The sequence below is a fragment of the Suncus etruscus genome, chromosome 2 (assembly GCF_024139225.1).
Source record: "Suncus etruscus isolate mSunEtr1 chromosome 2, mSunEtr1.pri.cur, whole genome shotgun sequence".
NCBI classification, from domain to species: domain Eukaryota; kingdom Metazoa; phylum Chordata; class Mammalia; order Eulipotyphla; family Soricidae; genus Suncus; species Suncus etruscus.
Genome location: NC_064849.1, coordinates 99,959,032 through 99,978,757, shown reverse-complemented (window position 1 = coordinate 99,978,757; position 19,726 = coordinate 99,959,032). Strand labels below are relative to the sequence as shown.

The following is a 19,726-nucleotide window of genomic DNA, read 5'->3' as shown; positions in this document are numbered from 1 at the left end:
GTCTTTTCAAAGGGGAGAGAAAGGAAGGAGAGATAGATTTTTCAGTACTGGTTTATTTTTAGATTCATATTGATTTGTATTTCCTAATTCCTAGTGTTAAGAATAATCTAGGAGGGGCTGGAGCAGTGGCGCAAACGGTAAGGCATCGGTCTTGCCCATGCTAGCCTAGGACAGACCTCAGTTCAATCCCCCGATGTCCTATATGGTACCCCAAGCCAGGAGCGATTTCTGAGCATATAGCCAGGAGTAACCCCTGAGTCTCACCGGATGTGACCCAAAATTCAAAAAAAAAAATCTAGGAGCTGGAGAGATAGTATAGTAGTATATATAGTATAGTCTTGCACATACCTGACCTAGGTTCAATCTCTGGCATCCCATCTTGTTCCCCGAGAACTGCCAGGAATAATTACTGAGCATCACCAGATGTAACCCAGCTCGCTCCCTTCCACCACCAGAGAGAGAGAGAGAGAGAGAGAGAGAGAGAGAGAGAGAGAGAGAGAGATCTAAGGGCCAGAAAGATAGTACAGTTGTTAGATGTTTTCCTTGCATGTGGCCAGACAATCCATGCTGGTTTGATCCCTGGTTCTCAGCTCTATCAGAAGTGATTCCTGAACACAGAGCCAGGAGTAAGCTCTGAGCGCCATGGGGTTTGATCCAAAAATGAAGGGAGAAGCAAATAGAAAAGCCAAGGAATCTGTTGTACTAAAGAGAACAGGGGCCAGAGTGGTGGCGGAAGCAGTAAGGTGTCTGCCTTGCTGGTGCTAGCCTAGGACGGACCACGGTTCGATCCTCAGCATCCCATATGGTCCCCCAAGCCAGGAGCGATTTCTGAGCACGTAGCTAGGAGTAACCCCTGAGTGTCACCGAATGTGACCCAGAAACCAAAAAATAAATTAATGAATTTATTAAATTTTAAAAAAGAGAGAGAGCAACATATTTATTTATTTGGATTCTCTAGTTTGGACTCTACTAAGGGCAGCTAACATGCAGTATTGCTGGGCTGCGCTGAAGAGAGGTAGTGAGCAGTGATACAAACTGGCTTCACCAGTTTCTTTTCCCCAATCAGCCATTAGAATAATATTCTAAAGGACTGGAGAGATAGCACAGTGGTAAGGCGTTTGCCTTAGACACAGGACGGTGGCTCGAATCCCAGCATCCCATATGGTCCCCCCAGCCTGCCAGGAGCAATTTCTGAGCATAGAGCCAGGAGGAACCCCTGAGTGCTGCAGGGTGTGACCCAAAAACCAAAAAAAGAATAATATTCTAGTACTTTCTAGGCTGATCCAGAACTCTCATCTCTTCTCAGCCTCTTTGGTGCCAGAATCCCATTTCCTGTCCAATATACCTTCTCCTTTACTTTGTAACTTCACCTCAGACTTTCCAAAAAAAAAAAAAAAAAGTCTAGCTCGCTCTAAGGGAGCTTCTAGAATCTAAGAGCATGAGGGTCCCCTGGGAACTCACACTTGTTCTTGTGCAATTCCAATTAAGGAGCTTCCAGATGAGCCCTTCTCAAGAAGAGAGGGGTGTTCTGACCTTTAGATCCTGCAGATTGTTATCTCCCACGGCTCTCCTTGGTAAATTGACCCTCACAGGTTTTTCAAGGGAACACAAGCAGCTTTCCAGTTTCCACTGGCTTTGATAAAAAACAACTGTCCTCTTCTGTTTGTGCTGTGGGTCACCAAGTCTGGTCCTGAAAAATCAGACTGTTTCCTGATAACTCCTTTAGAAACCAGCCCCAGGCAAGGTTTTCCTCCCCTTGTCTATCCAAGCACCCAGTGGATCTGGGACACCACAGAATTTGTACATTGGTACTAAGTCAACTGCTAGAGTCTGAGTTCTATGTTTTTTTTTGTTTTTTGTTTGTTTGTTTGTTTTTTGTTTTTTTGTTTTTTGGGTCACACCTGGCGGTGCTCCGGGCCCTGAGTTCTATGTGTTTGTGGCACTTATAGCAGCAAAAGCCAGGGCCCAGTGGAACACAACTGGACACACACTCACACACACACACACATACACACACACATACACATACACACATAAATACATACACATACCATCGCCCAGTGGTGCACACCTAGTCCCTGGATATTCTGAAATACACACACACACACACACACACACACACACACACACACACACACCTGGTTACTCTGAAGCACACACACACAAACATATATCGGACCCAGTTGGCATCACCCTTATTCGGGTTCGCCCTGTGTGCCAGGCATCAGTAATCAATGGCCAAGTGCCCAGAACCAAGATAAGCTCAGGCACCTGGAAGTCACTGCCCAAGGGCTCTTCTGGCTTATCAGAATATCAAAGTGAACCCGCTACCTTGAGCCTCATCATACAATCAGGGCTACATGGTGAGTCTTTAGAAAGTCACTACATTCAGAAATTGCTCCTGGCAATGCTCAGGGTAACTTATGGGTCTGGGGATCAGCATGAATCCAGGTGGGCCACATGCCAGGCAAATACCTACCTGCTGTACTGTCTATCCAGCCACTGTATGACTTGGGCTGCCCAGCACCACCCTGCATTTGCCTCCTCATCCTTCTTATTCTTCAAACTCTAACTTTTCTTTTTTTTCTTTTTTTTTTTTGGGGGGGGCCATACCCTGTGACGCTCAGGGGTTACTTCTGGCTATGCGCTCAGAAGTTGCTCCTGGCTTCTTGGGGGACCATACGGGACACCGGGGGATTGAACCTCGGTCCGTCCTAGGCTAGCGCAAGCAAGGCAGGCACCTTACCTCCAGCGCCACCGCCCGGCCCCTAAACTCTAACTTTTCAAGTACCAGTCTTACCCACCAATCCCTTCCCAGGCCTCCTGCCCCTGAGAATTCAAACTTCAGAGGACAGTCTCAAGAGATAGGAGGAAGGAACTTCAAGCTTTCTTTGTTGTTTTGATTTTTTTGGAGGTGCCACACTCAGCAGTGCTCAATTTACTTTTCACTCTGTGTGCAGGGTTTCCCCAAAGCAGGGTTCAAGGGTCTATATTGTGTGCCAGGGATTGAACCTGGGTTAGCACATTTAAGGCAAGTTCTTTAAACCCTGGGATATTTCTTCAGCCCTCAAACTTCCTTTTGAACCCAGAACTATTTAGGTAAAGGAAAAACAGTGAGATCTAGTCCGACTGGAAGCTTGCCATGGCCAAGTGAATGAGGAGAAAGTTCACTAGGCCCCTGAACCTCATTTTTGGGTGTGCTGGTCTTTCTATTTACCTTTTTAGTAGGGCTAAAGGGGCACATTTGGCAGTGCTGAGGGCTACTTAGAAGTTGCTCCTGGGCCCGGAGAGATAGCACAGCGGCGTTTGCCTTGTAAGCAGCCGATCCAAGGACCAAAGGTTGTTGGTTCAAATCCCGGTGTCCCATATGGTCCCCCGTGCCTGCCAGGAGCTATTTCTGAGCAGACAGCCAGGAATAACACCTGAGCACCGCCGGGTGTGGCCCAAAAACCAAAAACCAAAAAAAAAAAAAAAAAAAAAAGTTGCTCCTGAGGGCCAGAATGATAGCACAGTAGTAAGGTGTTTGCCTTGCACATGGCTGACCCAGGACAAACCTGGGTTCAACCCCTGGCATCTCATATTGTCCCTTGAGCCTGCCAAGGGCGATTTCTGAATGCAGAGCCAGGAGTACTCCTAGGCAGTGGTCCCTGAGCACTGCCAGGTGTGTCCCAAAATAAAAAAAAAAAAAGTTGCTCCTAATGGTGTTTGAGGAAACACCATCATGCATGCATGTGGTGCCTAGCATCAAACCTGCCTGCCTCATGAAAACATGTGCTCTAAATTCTGTGAGTTATCTATCTCCCATCCTGTTAAGGTCCATCTAGGATACTCAAAATAAAATAGATTTTTATTACCTCAATAATTCCACAAGCCAAAGGAAACTTTTTAATAGCTTTAGAAGAAATCAAAAAAGGAATTCTTGTATAATATTATGAAAAGCTTCTAAAAGGCTAATTTGACTTGTTTAATGATGAGGAGACCTTTATTTAAGGCCTGTGATTATTTCCCATTTTCTCCTTCTCAGAAGTTGACTTTGAAGTTTAACGATTCTCAGATTGAATTTGGATCTTACTGAACAGAAAAGAGGATTTGGAAGTGAGGTTGAGCCAGGAAAGTGCTGGAAAAGTTAGGTCCTGCACAGACCTAAGGAATGTGCAGACTTTACATTGAAGGTGATTTGAAGAATTGTAGGAAAATTACCCCCTGCTCAAAAAATCTCTTCTTTGCCCACTTGCAAGTGTCTATAATTCATTCCATTTGGTCTTTGGGATGAACTTAGAAAGCCCCCAGTACAGGAAGGAATAAAATAACCTGTCAGACAGTTCCTCTGAGGTGTCCAGTCATATTGATTGCCAGGAAGCCAAAGGACCAAGCCAGAGCCAAGAGAAAGATAAAGGTCTCTTGCTCTGAAGCTGAACTGAGGAATAAAATACCCTTTATGGTGGAAACTTCCATGGTACTTGGAGATAAGAAAGATAATTCAATCAATGGGCCAGCCTTTCATTGTTTGGTTTTGGTGGTTTGGGATTTTGGTTTTGGGGGCCACATCCACTAGTTCTTTTTTTTTTTTTTATGGGCCACACCCGGCGGTGCTCAGGGGTTACTCCTGGCTGTCTGCTCAGAAATAGCTCCTGGCAGGCACAGGAGACCATATGGGACACCGGGATTCGAACCAACCACCTTTGGTCCTGGATCGGCTGCTTGCAAGGCAAACGCTGCTGTGCTATCTCTCCGGGCCCCACACACCCACTAGTTCTGATAGGCAACTCCTGACTCTGAACTCGGGAGTCACTCCCAGTGGTGCTTGGAGGACCACATGGTACTGGAGATTGAACCCTAATGTCCTATATGTAAAGCATGTGCCCAGCCCACTTCCGATTCTAGGCCAGTCTTTGGGATTTGAAAAGAAGTTGTCAGGTTGTTCAGACTTTGTTGATTTCTCTTTTTGGAAATTTTCTTAAGCACCCTACCTGCTGTGCTGTTGCTCCAGCCCCAGTTGAACTGGGTTTGGTCCTCAGCACCTTGTATGGTTCTCTGAACCCCACCAGGAGTGAATCAGAAGCACAGAGACAAGAGTAAGCCATGAGTACTACTAGGTCTGGTGCTCCCCCAAAATGCTGGCTAAACTCATTCTTTAAGCAGATGCTCCTTGAAAACTTTAGGGGTTGGTTTTGTTTAGTTTGTTTGAGGTTTTGGAACCTCACCTTGCTGCGCTTAGGATTTACTCCTTTTTGTGCACTAAGGAATTGTTCTTACTGGCTGGACTATTGCTCCAGCCCCAGAATTTTTGAAAGAGAACAATATTAGGGGTCAGAAATACAAATAACTTTCCCAAGTGTTAGATATAATTGCTAAATTGTAGGCCCCCTGATTGGCCCCCTAAGCCTATGCTTGCCCAGTTGTTCATTTCTGGGACCCAGGATCCAAGTTTCCTTTGTTTGTTTGTTCATTTGTTTTTGGGCCACACCTGGTGATGCTCAGGGGTTACTCCTGCCTCTGAGCTCAGAAATCACTCCTGGCTTGGGGGACCATATGGGACACAGGGGAATGGAAACACGGTACATCCTGGGTTAGCCACGTGCAAGGCAAACGCCCTACCACTGCTCCAGCCCCATAGTTTTCTTATTTTCAAAATGAGGGAGTTGAAATGGATTACCTTTAAGTTGGTTTCCTATTTATTGATTTTTGGTTTTGGGCTCTGCACTCACTAATCACTCCTCACGATAATACACGAGGGACCATATGGGATAATGTGGGTAAAACCCAGGTTGACTACACTCAAAGCAAGTGCCCTATCTTCCAGCCCCATGGTTCCCATTTTATAAGAAGAGAGTCCTGGGGTTGGAGACACAACCCATTCAGTACCAAGCACAAAGCCTGGAAAACTAGAAACAATTCTCTTGGGGCTATGGCCTGAAAACAAAACAAAACAAAACAAAAACCCAGTTCAGCTACGTGCAATGCAAGTGTCTTACCTGCTATACTATCACTTAGATACCCTCAGGCTGGTATTGTTTGTTTTGTTGTTATTATTTATGGGCCATACCCAGCGGCACTTAGGGGTTACTCTTGGCTCTATACTCAGAAATTACACCTGGCAGGAGTAGTTATGAGATGTCAGGATGAACCGTGTCCTGTAGTGTGCAAGGCAAATGCCTGATCCGCTGTGCTATTGATCCGACCTCTCAAGCAAGTTTTAAGTGCCAGTTTTAAAGACAATTTTTATTAACTTGGATTGGTGTCCAAGGGCTTTCCTCTTTGTTCACATCTTTTTTTTTTTGGGTCACACCTGGCAGCACTCAGCAGTTGCTCCTGGCTCTATGCTTAGAAATCGCTCCTGGCAGGCTTAGGGACCATATGGGATGCTGGGATTCAAACCACCGTCCTTCTGCATGTAAGGCAAATGCCCTACCTCCATGCTATCTCTCTGGCCCCTGTTCACATCATTTGATGCAAAATTGAGAGTGGTTTTCTTTGCCACCTGACTGCGAGTTTGGGGTATAGCTGTGTGTTTTGCCCAGAAACTCAGTATATTTAAAAACATACCTGATAACCTTTCCTTATGATCTGATCCCCTCCCAGGCCCTGACTCTCAGCCCTGGTGGAGAGCAGCTAGCCTAGAACATTTGGAGGAGAAAGATCTGTTTCTCACTAGCGAGCCCCACCTTTAGAGACCACTCACAGGTCAGCCACTTTCAAGATGGGGGGTTGACATTCTTCAATTGGGAATGAGGCAATATGTAGAATATGGCAAGAAGCCAGCAATCAAGGCATTTCCTCAGGTTGTTCAGGAGCTGAGCTTTCTTATCTGAGATAGCATGGTCGGAGGGGCCAGCCACACTGGCTTCCTGCCTCTCAGAAAGTGTTTTCTCCACCAGCTCTTAAATGACCTGGCTGTGCACTCCATCCATCACTGGGCTGCTGCATGTCCTGTTTTCTCTTAGTCTCTAAGACACGAGCAGTTTCTTCTGTGTTGCCTTCACAGGTGTTTGCTCATTTCTGTCTTTTCCTGCTGCCAAGTGTTGGACAGTCCTTGAACATGACAACTCAATTGGGCCTCCTCTTTCTCGAGCTCGACTGCCCTGTGGCTCCTTCTCTTCTAGTGAAGTCCATTTCCAGCAGTTGTTTTGCTCCCTCTTCTCTGCGTGCTTCCCATTTGTTCCATTTCCCTGCTCATCCATGCACCATGTTAGGTGGCGATGCTCCACCTACAGTTCTTGGAACAGCCCAATCTTGAGTCATGGCCCAGTAGTGTCTGCCTGCATGTGCGAGTCTCCCTCTGATCACCTCACCAGCATCCCCAGACACACACACCCCCCCCCCCCAACTCTCATTCTTCCTTGGTCCTTCTTTATCCTGGAACTTGGCAGGAGTCATTCAATTAGAACCACACACACAGGATTGGGATGTAAAAATGATTAAGGAGCCAGAGCAGTATCACAATGGGTAGGGTATTTGCCTTGCATGTGACCAACCCAGGTTTAATCCCTGGCATCCCTTATTGGTGTCCTTAGCAATGCCAGAAGTAATTCATGAGCACAGAGCCAGATATATGGGTCCAAATTTTAAAAAAATAAAATAAAAAGTTGAAGCTAGAGAAATAATATTAAGGTCGAGAATCGACAGGTGAGACCATGTAATTGAAATAAAGCAAAGCAAAGCAAAGCTTTATTTCTTCTACCACTATGCCCCCAAACTGGCCAACCAGGGCCACCTCCTGTAGAAGATGACTCCCTACCCAGGCTTCAAGCAAGTTCATGTAGGGTTTTGCATAAATGACTACTTCATTCTATTATCCTTGAAATTGATTCACTAGTGTTTAGGGGACTTTTCACAACTCCTACTATCTTATCCCTAACAAGTTTTCTGCTATGGCAGGTGTCCTTGGGTGGTGTTTATGGTTTCTAATGAACTTGAGAGCCATGAGAGAGCCCTGAGAGTTTGCAAATGGAAACTGCCTAGAGGCAGGAAATGGAGTCCTTAACCATAGGTGACAAAATGGAGTCCCTTTTGCTCTAGGCTCCACAATAGTAAAACACTTGCCTTGCATGCAGCTGTCTCAGCACCATATATAGCTCCCTGAGGATCATTCCTAAGCACAGAGTCCAGAAAAGTCCTTGAGTATCACCATGATCCTCCTCCCCCTAGTTAAGGGGAAAGTAATGTGGGGGTTGTTTGGGCCACACAGGAGCTAATCCTGGCTCTGCTCATGCATGAATAGCCTCTGGCAGTGCTTGGGGGTACCATATGCAGTGCTGGGATTAGAGGCTAGGCAAGTTATTAATCTCCTATACTATCTCCCCTAAGAATAATTTTTAATGGTATGTTAGAATTCATTGGGTTTTGAGATTTTTATTTGTTTTTGGTTCAGTTTTAGTTTTGGTCAGGGCTTACTCCTTGCTTCTGACTGTTGACAGAAAAATCCCCCTCTGACTAATGCAGGGGGTACTTGCATGAGAAATGTCCAGTAGATCGAGCTTTGGTGGAAAGGGTTATATTGGGTGGTCTGGGTTGTTTTGTTTTGTTTTGTTTTTACTATGAGTCATTGAAAAATGAATAGTAGATGAAGAGAATATTCCACCGCTTTCTGAAGCTTCATGGTGTAAGCTGTTGACTGACTTTTTTTTTGGGGGGGGGGGCATACCCGGTGACACTCAGGAGTTACTCCTGGTTATGTGCTCAGAAATTGTTCCTGGCTTGGGGGACCATATGGGACGAGGGGATTGAACCAAGGTTCCTCTTGGATCAGCCACGTACAAGGCAAATGCCCTACCACTGTGCCATTGCTCTGGCCCCTGTTGACTGGACTTTTAAACACATAGGTCCAGTGTGAGGCACTGAATTGATCTGCCCATATCTGTTCATCTACATGGTTCCCTGAACATTCCAGTTGTGACTTCCAGGCTGATAAATAAAAGAATTTTTGTTTTCATTTTTATCTCTCAGTGGTTTAACATTGATTTTCAACTTGTGGCTTCTTAGGAGTTGAGTCTGATCACTCTCTTTCTCTCTCTCTCTCTCTCTCTCTCTCTCTCTCTCTCTCTCTCTCTCTCTCTCTCTCTTTCTCTCTCTCTCGTTTTTTTGGGCCACACTCAGCAGCACTGAACCACCATCAGTCCTGGGTCTGCCTCGTGCAAGGCAAATGCCCTACCATGGTGCTATCTCTCTGGCCCCGACCAGCCCCTATTTTTTATAAAATTTTAATTGACACTGTGAGATACAATTAGAACATTGTTCACAATTGAGTTTTTGACATACGGTGCCCAATACCCTTCACCAGCACATTTTCTGCCACCAATGCCCCCAGTTTCCCTCATGCCTTCCCCCCTTTTCTTCTCCCACTGCCTGCCTCTGTGGCAGATATTTTTCTTCTCTCTCTTCTCCTCCTTATCTCTCTTCCTTTCTTTTCTTTTAGACACTGCATTTTGCAATATTGTTCCTGAAGGAATATCATTCATGTCATTTAATCTCTTTTCAGCACCCAGTTCTTGTCCAGAGTGATCATTTCCAATTCTCATTGTCATAGTGGCCCCTTCTCTGCCTTCCCACACTCGCACTCTATTTGTGGCAAGCTTCCTAGCATGAACTGTCCTACTGGTCATTGTCTCTATTGTCTTTGGATTTAATTACCATACTATCTTCTTTTTTAATATTTCACAAATGAAATCATCCTCTGCCAACCCCATTACTCTTTTTTGTTTTTTGTTTTTTAGAATGTTTTGGGTCACACCCGGCGGCACTCAGGGCCTACTCCTGGCTCTACTCTCAGAAATCACTCCTGAAAGGCTGGGCGGGGGATTGGGGGATCATTTGGGATGCCGGGATTCCAACCACCATCCTTCTGCATGCAAGGCAAACACTGTACCTTCCTGCTATCTCTCTGGCCCCAACCCCACTACTCTTGACTCATTTCTGGAGTGGGCAGTCCTGAGGTGTCACTGCAGTGGGTGGTCTTGAGGTGTCACTGGAGTCCTGAGGTATCACTGGAGATCTGGGATATCACTGGTATCCTGAAGTGTCACTGGAGTGGGTGGTCCTGAGGTGTTACTAGAGTTCTGCAGCAGATGGTCCTGAGGTGTCACTGGTGTCCTGAGGTGTCACTGGTGTCCTGAGGTGTCACTGGAGTCCTGAGGTATCACTAGCACAGGCAGTCCTGACATCTAACGGTGCCCTTCTGTCCACAGCTACCTGGCTGAGCAGTGCTGGAATGGCGGCTTCATCTACCTGATCATGCTGCGGCGCTTCAGGCACAAAGTTCAGTCTCCGTACAATGGCGGCGGACGAGGCACAGAGCCCGGGGAGAGCCCAGCCTTGCAGCTAGCTGACCAAACCGTGAAGAAGGGCAAAAGGACAAGGAAGTTCGGGGTCATTTCCAGACCTTCTGCCCACAAGACCACTGAGGATTCCGCTAGCAGCGCGAGCTGTGAGTTGGACAGCGACCCCCCAACGGAGCTGGACCCTGTGCTGGGGAATGGCCATGCCTCTGAGTTGGAAAATGACCCTGATTTCCTCCAAGAGGGGGCTGGAGCCCAACTAGAGGGGTCGGAAGGTGACAGGGGAGCAGATGCTCCTCTGCCCGCAAGCAGCGACAAATGCCACGTCTCAAAAACAGCCAAGACGGATGCTCAGTCCAGTGATTGTCCAGCCAGGGTAAGGCTTGGTTTGATTCTAGAAACTGAGTTTTCTTCTACTTCTTTTCTAACCTGGCTTCGGTGTTTCCATTTATTTTATTGAAGCAACATTGTTTTATAAAACTGGTTATGTTTTTGGGGTGTTGTTTCACAACCTCCATACTAGTTCTGGCACCCCGTATAGTTCCCTGAGCCCACCAGAATGATCTCAAAACATAGAGCCAGGAATAAGCCCTGAGCACTGCTGCATATAGCCCCAAAACAACAAATAAACAAACAGAAAACCCCAGCATAGTTGCTGGAGAGATACAGTGGGTAGAATTAATCCCTGGCACCCCATATGGTCCTCCAAGACCTACCTACCGGGCTTGACACCTCCCTCACAAAAATAAATAAATAAATAGTACCTCAACTTAAAAAGAAAAATTATTTCTTGTTGCCTTTAAGGTCTAGAAAACATATCTAAGGTGACCTTGCTTGTTGAAACCAACAGTTTTATTAAGATAAATGATCAGAAGACATCATAATAACAACCAAAAATGCAAGTCACTTTATCCTACTTGAGTAAAGAGATAGTGGAGTGTTCCTAAGTGGAAAATTCAAGTCTTCTTTGGTGTAATTTGAGTCAGATGAGGCCCAGAGAAAGTCCTCGAACTGCCTTGTTATCCATCACTGCCGTCACTGGTGGAATTGCACTTCAAGGCCAGGAATTCCTGGTGGCAGTTGATAACATAAACATCCAAGCATCCGCATTCACAGGAAGAAAGGCCAACATGCAGGGAAGCATCCGCTTTTATTTTCAACATTTTCCAATAAGACACATGTTCGTGGGCTTGCGATGTTACATTGCTGAATTCTAGTGATGTTTGGCTGCGTCTCATACCTGGTGAGTCCATCAGTGATGGTCAGAGTTTGTCCTCCCTTAGGCACAGCCCAGATGCTCTCTCCCAGCACCCCGTGGGCTCATCCGACTAGTGCCTCCCACCAAGTTTCCTGTATTAGGGATAAGCAGGATCATTCCTATGAGTTTCCTGAACAGAGGCTCTGAATGCCAGAGAAAGTAGAAACACTGGTGATGGGACTGGAGAGATAGCACAGCAGAGGAGCATTTGCCTTGCATGCAGCCAAACAGCGATTCAAATCCTGGCATCCCATATGGTTCCCCAAGCCCGCCAAGAGCGATTTCTGAGCGCAGAGCCAGGATTAACTCCTGAGCGCCACTGGGTATGACCCCCCCCCCAAAAAAAAGGAAACACTGGTGGTGGCTCCAGCTTGGTTTCTTCTCTGATTTCCTCCAGACGTAAAAAGGAATATTGGGAAAGGGATAAATGGACATGGAGAAGGGTTACGGTTATAGTTAGAGTTAGCTTTGCTGAGCATGAGCTAATCACCCCTATCTCTGAAGGAAACAAGTTTGAGAAACCAGGTGATCCTCAGAAAGACTTCCACAGGGGAGGCACTATTTCAAGATGGAGCATGCAGATAAATGAGAAGGGAAAGTTCATAATTCAGTCATTGATTTCACTTAAAAACTAAAAGGTAGAGGCTGGAGAGATAGCACAGTGGGTAGGGCAGTTGCCTTGCATGCTGGCAACCCAGGTTTGATCCTCAGCATCCCATATGGTCCCCTGAGCACTGCCAGCCATAATATCTGTGAGCAGAGACAATAGTAGCCTCTGAACGCCACTGGGTGTAGTTCAAAAACAAAAAACCTAGACGATACAGCCACTCTCGATCAAGAACTAAAAATACAATACAGCATGTTCCTTTCTGAGTTCAAATTCTACACTGGTAAGATTCCACATTGTGATTGCTCAGAAAGTCTGGGATTGAAAAAAAGGTTAGAAAATGTTGACTACTGAATCATTTGGATGTCTAAAATAATCAAAGAGATTGAATGTCACAGACAGTTTGAAAAATAGGTTTTTATTTTATCTAAAATGAAGGGTAATATTTATTCCCAAAGCCAACAAACATTTGGGGAGCCACACCCAGTGATGTTTATGGTGACTTCTGGCTCTGCACTCAGGGATCACTCCTGAAGATGTTCAGGGGACCACATGGGATGCCAGGGATCAGACCTGAGTTGGCTGCATGCAAGGCAAGCACCCTTTCTGGCCCAAACTCATCAGACTCAAAAAAATTATTATAACACCATGATTTTTTCTAATTCAGTCGTTTCAGGCATTCAGTATTCAAACACCAATCCCACTACCAGTGGGACTTTCCTTCATCAATGTCCTCAATTTCCCACTTACACCCTTGCTTAAACCCTTGCAGGCACAAACAAATTTGCTTCATATTGTTTTATGACAAAACAAAGGCAAATAAGCTTATAAACAAGGGTCATTTTGTAATAATTGTTATATCTCTTTGTGGTATTACTAAAGTCAGTGTCACGGGATTTACTGGGCTGTGTTTATTGCTAGTTGAGCCTTCTGTGTTACTGTTTAGGCTCACTGAGTTTGGTGATCTTTACCAACTCAGATGCAATTTTCCCATCAGATCTGCTATAATCCGAGTGCTCTATCACTACTTGGAAATTTTGAGGTACCCACAGATTTCTGGAGGCAGTTCAGGATCTGTCGGTCTGGAGCAAATTTGGTGGATTGTCAGTTTGATAAGATTTAGTTGTGGAGCTGGAACATTTCTGTCAGGGGGTGTCAGGTGTGGCTGTGGGCTGCTGTGCCTTCATGCAGTAAGAGAATCTGCCTCCCTTCTTCCAAGAAGGCTCCAGAATTGTCAGTCTGGTCCAGTCTACTTCAGAAGAGTCAGCAACCATCATTTTCTGTTGGAGTAATGCAACTGGGCTGCTTTTACTGTGGCAAGATGGCATGTTGGACATGAACAAACCCATTAAAGTTTTAAGAGATTTTCCTTGGGGAAACTTCTGTTCACTTAAAGACAACAAAATTGCCTTTCTGGTACTTTTTGTTTTTATTTTTGTTTAGGTGGTGATCGGGTTTTTTACTAGACTTTTTTATTTGCTTTTTTTTGTTTGTTTGTTTGTTTTTGGGGTTTTTTTTGTTTGTTTGTTTTTTGTTTTTGGGTCACACCCGGCAGTGCTCAGGGGTTACTGCTGGCTCTACGCTCAGAAATCGCTCCTGGCAGGCTCAGGGGACCATATGGGACGCCGGGATTCGAACCACTGACCTTCTGCAGAGAGGCAAATGCCTTACCTCCATGCTATATCTCCGGCCCCTAGACTTTTTTGTTTATTTATTTTTTAACTGTGTACAGAGCTTACTCCTGGCAGTACTTGAAGAACCATGTATCATGTCAGGTTCAAACCCATGTGGGCTTTGTGCAAGGAAGACCCACTGAACTATCTCTCTGAATGCTTGAGTTTCAGGATTCAGTTATCTGAAGAAATCACATCTCAGAATACCCTTGTCTGCTTGAAAGTTCAATTAAATAAGAAGATAGAGATGAAATTCTGGGAGGAAGAGACTTGAATGTTTTGCTTCTGGGACATCTATTTTTGAACCCCTTGCCTATGGAAAGGGGGAACCAGCAGTCTAAAAGTCACCTTCTTTATAACTTTTTGTCATCTCTTGGCTGATTCCTCGTCCCAGGATGTCCCAGGATATGCGTGGTATCTTGAAAGTCAGAGCAGGTCACATTCTTTCTCAGGCTTGATTATTTGTATCAGAAATTTCTTCCTTAGGTAATTCTCCCAGGATGATTGAGCTTGTCAGGGAATGAGTGGCATCCCTTTGGTCAGAACCAATGGGCCTTTACTGATGGTTGCTTCCATTTTGGGTTTGTGTACAGTTTCATTTCACTCTGGGATGAGCTAAATGGAATTTCCAGAACAAAAGTTGGCTACTGACCTATTAAATATGTGTGAGGGGAGCAGATTCCAAATCATTTAAATAATGGGGGATTCAACAAGTCAGCACTGCTCCATTTCTGCTTTATTAATGATTACTATATCTACAAAGACCTAATACATTACAGAAATAACTTAGAAGGATGATCATTCAGGTCATTTTTATTTGTCAGGTACTTATTTTTTATAGACTGTTACCAATTAAAGTAAAATAAATCCTCAGACATTGTTTTTCTATTCTTCTCTCTCCCTTAACTGCTATAAGAAATCTGCTTCCTTTTAACAAATATCTCCTTTTAAAAAAAAAATATAGTGTTTCTAGAGACTGAAGATATAGTGCAGTAGGTAATATACTTCCCTTGCACAAAACTGGCTCCAGTTCAATCACTGGTGCCTCATATGGTCCCTGAACCTTGTGGAGAATGATCCCTGGGCACAAAGTCAGGAGTAGGAGAGCCCTGAGCACAGAAAGCCAGGAGTAAACCCTGAGTGCTGCTAGGAATGAACTCTGAATACAGAGAGCCAGGAGTAAACCCTGAGTACTTCTGGGAATGAATCTTGAGCACAGTGAGCCAGGAATAAGCCCTTAGCATTGCTAGGTGTTCACACACACACACACACACACACACACTGTTTTTTTTTGTTTTGTTTTGTTTTGTTTTATTTTGTTTTGTTTTTGGGTCACACCCGGCAGGCTTGTAGTGATTTGTTGGTGCTGCATTTGGGCTGTGTTCACTCTCAATGTCTAGGGGTGTGCTTGGGTGTTTGGAAAGGATGACAGGGGAAGATGTAAATTGGGGAAGAAAGGGTCCACAGTGTATTGGATTTCAAACTGGGCCTCCGACATGCAAAGCATGTGCTTAATTAACTCTTTGAGTCATCTCTCCAGCCTAATATTATTTTATATATATATTTAATTCAGCCTGTTGGCTTTTGACAAGTTGCCAGCTTCTGTCTACTTCAAACTTGAACTATTTTTTAGTAGACGCTAATTTCAAGTGTAGGCAGCAAGATTTCATACTGATAGTAAGATGGTACAAATGGCGGTGCAGTTATGGCTGGTAGCATCTTCCTCTTCTTCCTGTGTATACCTTTGTTTTCTTCCAGACTCTTCCATTAAATGATCAAAAATTTCAGAACAAGGAATCTTCACCGATCTCTGCTACTTTCAGTGGAGAGGTGGAGGTGAAGAGGAGATCATTTGGGGGATAAAAGTGGAAAGAAGATCTGTTTCTTGACTGGTGTAAGGGGATGCTCTATGGTAGATGGGTTATGCCGAGTTTTTTTTTTTTTTTTTTTTTCGCTAAGTAAAAGGTTTTTTTTTGCTTTTGACTAGTTGGATGTGCATATTATAAATGTGAAAGGGGACAAGAGAAGGCCTTGTGTGAGCCCTTTTCTGACTGTAGGAACACCTAGAAGTGCTCAGGGGATAGTCCCAACTCAGTGCTCAGAATAAACTATGGTCCCAGGCCTCCTGCAGGCAAAGCAAACTCTCAGACAATGGAGCTATCTCTCTGGCACCCATGTGGGTGCTTTGATGTGGTGTCACAATAGGTCATTATTCTTCCCTCGTGGTCATAGTTTGAATATTTCTTGTTGCACATTATATTTCTAGAAGCATTTAGAAATGAGAAAAGCAGGGCCAGAGAGATAACACAGCAGTAGGGAGTTTGTCTTGCACGCAGCTGATTCAGGATGGATCGTGGTTTGAATCCCAGTATTCCATATGGTCCCCTGTGCTTGGCAGGAGTAACCCCTGAGTGCTGCCAGGTGTGACCCCCCCCCAAAATATAAAGAAATAAGAAAAGCAATATGTATTTATTATTCCCATGCTCCTGAGCACCATGCTTGTTTGTAATCATGGTGCTTAAGAAAAAAAAGAATATATATATATATATTTGGTTTTTGGTCACACCCCGAAGCGCTCAGGGATTACTCCTAACTCTATACTCAGAAATCGCCCCTGGCGGGCTCTGGGGACCATATGGGATGCCAGGATTTGAACCACCGTCCTTCTTGTTGCAAGACAAACACCAGCCCCAAGTAAAGATATTAAAAAAAAAAAAAAAGTTTCCTGGGAGCCGGGAGTCTAGCAGGAGGAGGTTTGGCAGGCCCCCAACATGCCGGAGGCCTGCTTGGCCAGGCCTAGGGGGGGTGTGGGACTTGGGTAACCCCAGCACCCCTCTACCGCCTTGCTCCAGATCTCCAGGGCTTCCCCGGGCCACACCCCTGGGCAAGCCGGTGAGTTGGGTCCCTTGGTGGAGCTTGAAGGTACCCTAGGCCTTCCCCCACTATCCATGCGGCTCCTTAGGGAGGGTCTGGGTGGGGCTCTGAACTTCTGGTCTCCCAGCTTCTTGAAGGATCTCTCCTTCCTGGGAGCTGGGAGTCTAGCAGGAGGAGGTTTGGCAGGCCCCCGCCATGCCGGAGGCCTGCTTGGCCAGGCGTAGGGGGGGTGCGGGACTTGGGTAACCCCAGCACCCCGCTGCCACCTTGCTCCAGATCTCCAGGGCTTCCCCGGGCCACACCCCTGGGCAAGCCGGTGAGTTGGGTCACTTGGTGGAGCTTGAAGGCACCCTAGGCCTTCCCCCACTATCCATGCGGCTCCTTAGGGAGGGTCTGGGTGGGGCTCTGAACTTCTGGTCTCCCAGCTTCTTGAAGGATCTCTCCTTCCTGGGAGCCGGGAGTCTAGCAGGAGGAGGTTTGGCCGGCACTGATAATCTCTGTCCAGTTTACATTTTCAAAATCGCTCGGGGGCTATCGCCCCCGCGCACACAAGTAACATTAATAGTACTCTCACAAAAAACATTAATCGTACTCTCACAAGAAACATTAATAGTACTCTCACAAGAAACATTAATCGTACTCTCACGAGAAACATTAATAGTACTCTCACAAAAAACATTAATAGTACTCTCACAAGAAACATTAATAGTACTCACTATCATTGAATTATGTTTTTATGTATGCAGAATGTCCATTTTGTACTCTGCCCTTTTGCATACCCCTTCATAAGTTCATATTTCTCTTTAACTTCTTTAACTCCTATCATCATTACTTACCCTTTCTAACTTAAGTACTGTTGAGTCCTAAGTCACAGACCAAAGTGGTGCCCTAGAGTTAACACCCACTCAACTATTTTAAAAGGCATAAAAAGGACACATATCTTTTCAACATTTTATGGGTGTTTTCTTTGATGGCTATAACTTTTGCTAAATACTTTCTTATACAGTGATGATCCCCCCCCCATGTTTTTTATCTTCCCTTTGTGAACTGCTCAATATGGAATTTGGTGTGAAAGAATCCCTCAGTTTAATACTTATGTTTGAACCAAGTCATGGGTCTTGTTGGAAATGTTCTTATGCCCCCATATATCTGATAGCACCACGTGGCTTTATATCTTGTTTGCGTAGGCACACTAACATGGGAAAATACTATTCATACCAATAAGTTCTTATCTAATAGAAATGAGAACACACAAATCTTGTAGTGCAATGAGACCTTACACCCTGAACATTGACATAAAGACCTGGCACAGGCCTCAGAAAAATGGGCATTCTCCATTTACCCCTTGATCTACAGAAGACATTTACAAAACATCCAAGGTTTTATATAACATCACTCGGAGGCATTCCTGTACCAGGGACGACCCTACAGCTGATCTGACATCGATCTACTCAAAAGAGACACCCCTTAACACTGAGAAGACAACAAGAACAATGACCTGCTTACTGGACAGGGCTTGCTGTATTGCCCCTTTATGGTGAGGTTTGTCTATAACATCACCTGGAAGCAATCCTCTACCACGGAAGACCCTACCACTGCTCAGACATTGTCCTGCTCAAAAGAGACTTCCCTTAACACTGAGAAGACTTTACAACAACAACCTGCTTACAGGACAGGGCTTCCTGCATTGCCCTTTCATGGTGAGGTGAAACGAGAAGGCACTCCACATCATGACTTCAATGTAGGACATGCAGATTCCAGAATCTTTAATACAGAAACATGAGACCAACAACAGAGACTGTGTGATAAGTGTGTTGGCGCTACGGACAATGTCTTGGAGCGAACGATAACTTTCCTGAGGCCTAGAGCTGGTCTTATGCCAGGAAACTTCAGGGGTAGGATCTCTTTGTATTTAGGCCAAGGTTATTCCTTTCCATGCCTCTCATATTTTGGTGGGCCTATGCAAACAACAATTGCCACTCTAACACCGTTTTTACTGTGCTCCTTTGACTCTAATCCTTAAAACGCACCCACTTAAAATTTGAGGTTAACTTAAGCTAATATGCATGTACATTGAAATGTAAAAAAAACTATGCCTCTAACTCCTCTTTAAGGAGTTACGTAAGTTTGATGGCTTTAGATTGCCTTGTGTGCTGTTAAGAAATATTATAATGTGCTACAATCTGGGGACTTGAGGGACAAAGTAATTGCACATGGATTCTGTTTTATTTATCTTAGCTTTCTTTGGTGAAAGTTCAAAGTTACGATATCAGCAAGGGGACTTCTTCTGATAATTATGTTATGGGTGATTGTCCTTCCACTGTAACTTTACCTTATCCTCTTTCTTTGCATCTTTTGTTCTCATAATTCAAAATAAAAAATTATATTAAAAAAAAAAAAAGCTGTTCAGTGTAACAAAGAGAGGGTGGACAGAAAGGGGACAAAGAATGACAATGTATCTAGTATCTAACTTGAAATCAAACCAATTGTTGTGTTTGCTTTGTTTTAATTTTCCTAGTTTTATTGAGAAACTGGAATTTACAATACTGTTAATTATACTTCCCATACATACATCATCCCAATACCACACCCACCACCTGAATGTCTGCTTCCCTTCACCAGTGTCCTAAGGGTCCCTCACAGCCGTGCCATACCCCTTCCCCCAAGTAAGCTCAATTTCCATTGACAAGATCTCTAGTTCTGGTAATTTGTTGACAACTTGTTGTTCTCTTACTATGTTTTTTTTATATCCAACATATATGAAAGATTTATTTTTTTAATTTATTGTGGAGGTGGTGACACCTACATACATATACATATGCAGATGAATAAAGTAAGCTAAACTCCTGAAATTCTACAAAGCTGTAAATCAATGATGAGTGGATAAAAATTATTTTTCAAAAACTATGTATTGGCACAAGTGCATGGTACCTGAGCAGGTTTCACCTGCATCTCCCCTCTCGAGATATGGACTTTACTGCTTTCATGCTGGGTTGTGTACTGGAGCTCTCTCAGTCTTTTGAGAAGCCTGCACTTTTCC

General features: G+C 44.6%; 1 protein-coding gene across 1 annotated transcript in view; it reads left to right on the top strand.

Moving 5' to 3' along the window:
- Positions 1 to 19,726, top strand: part of PDZD2 (PDZ domain containing 2) — a 410,667-nt gene that overhangs the window by 285,035 nt on the left and 105,906 nt on the right. The window contains 1 exon segment of the mRNA XM_049769043.1: positions 10,185 to 10,650. Within this exon segment, the coding sequence (XP_049625000.1) occupies positions 10,185 to 10,650 (466 nt within the window).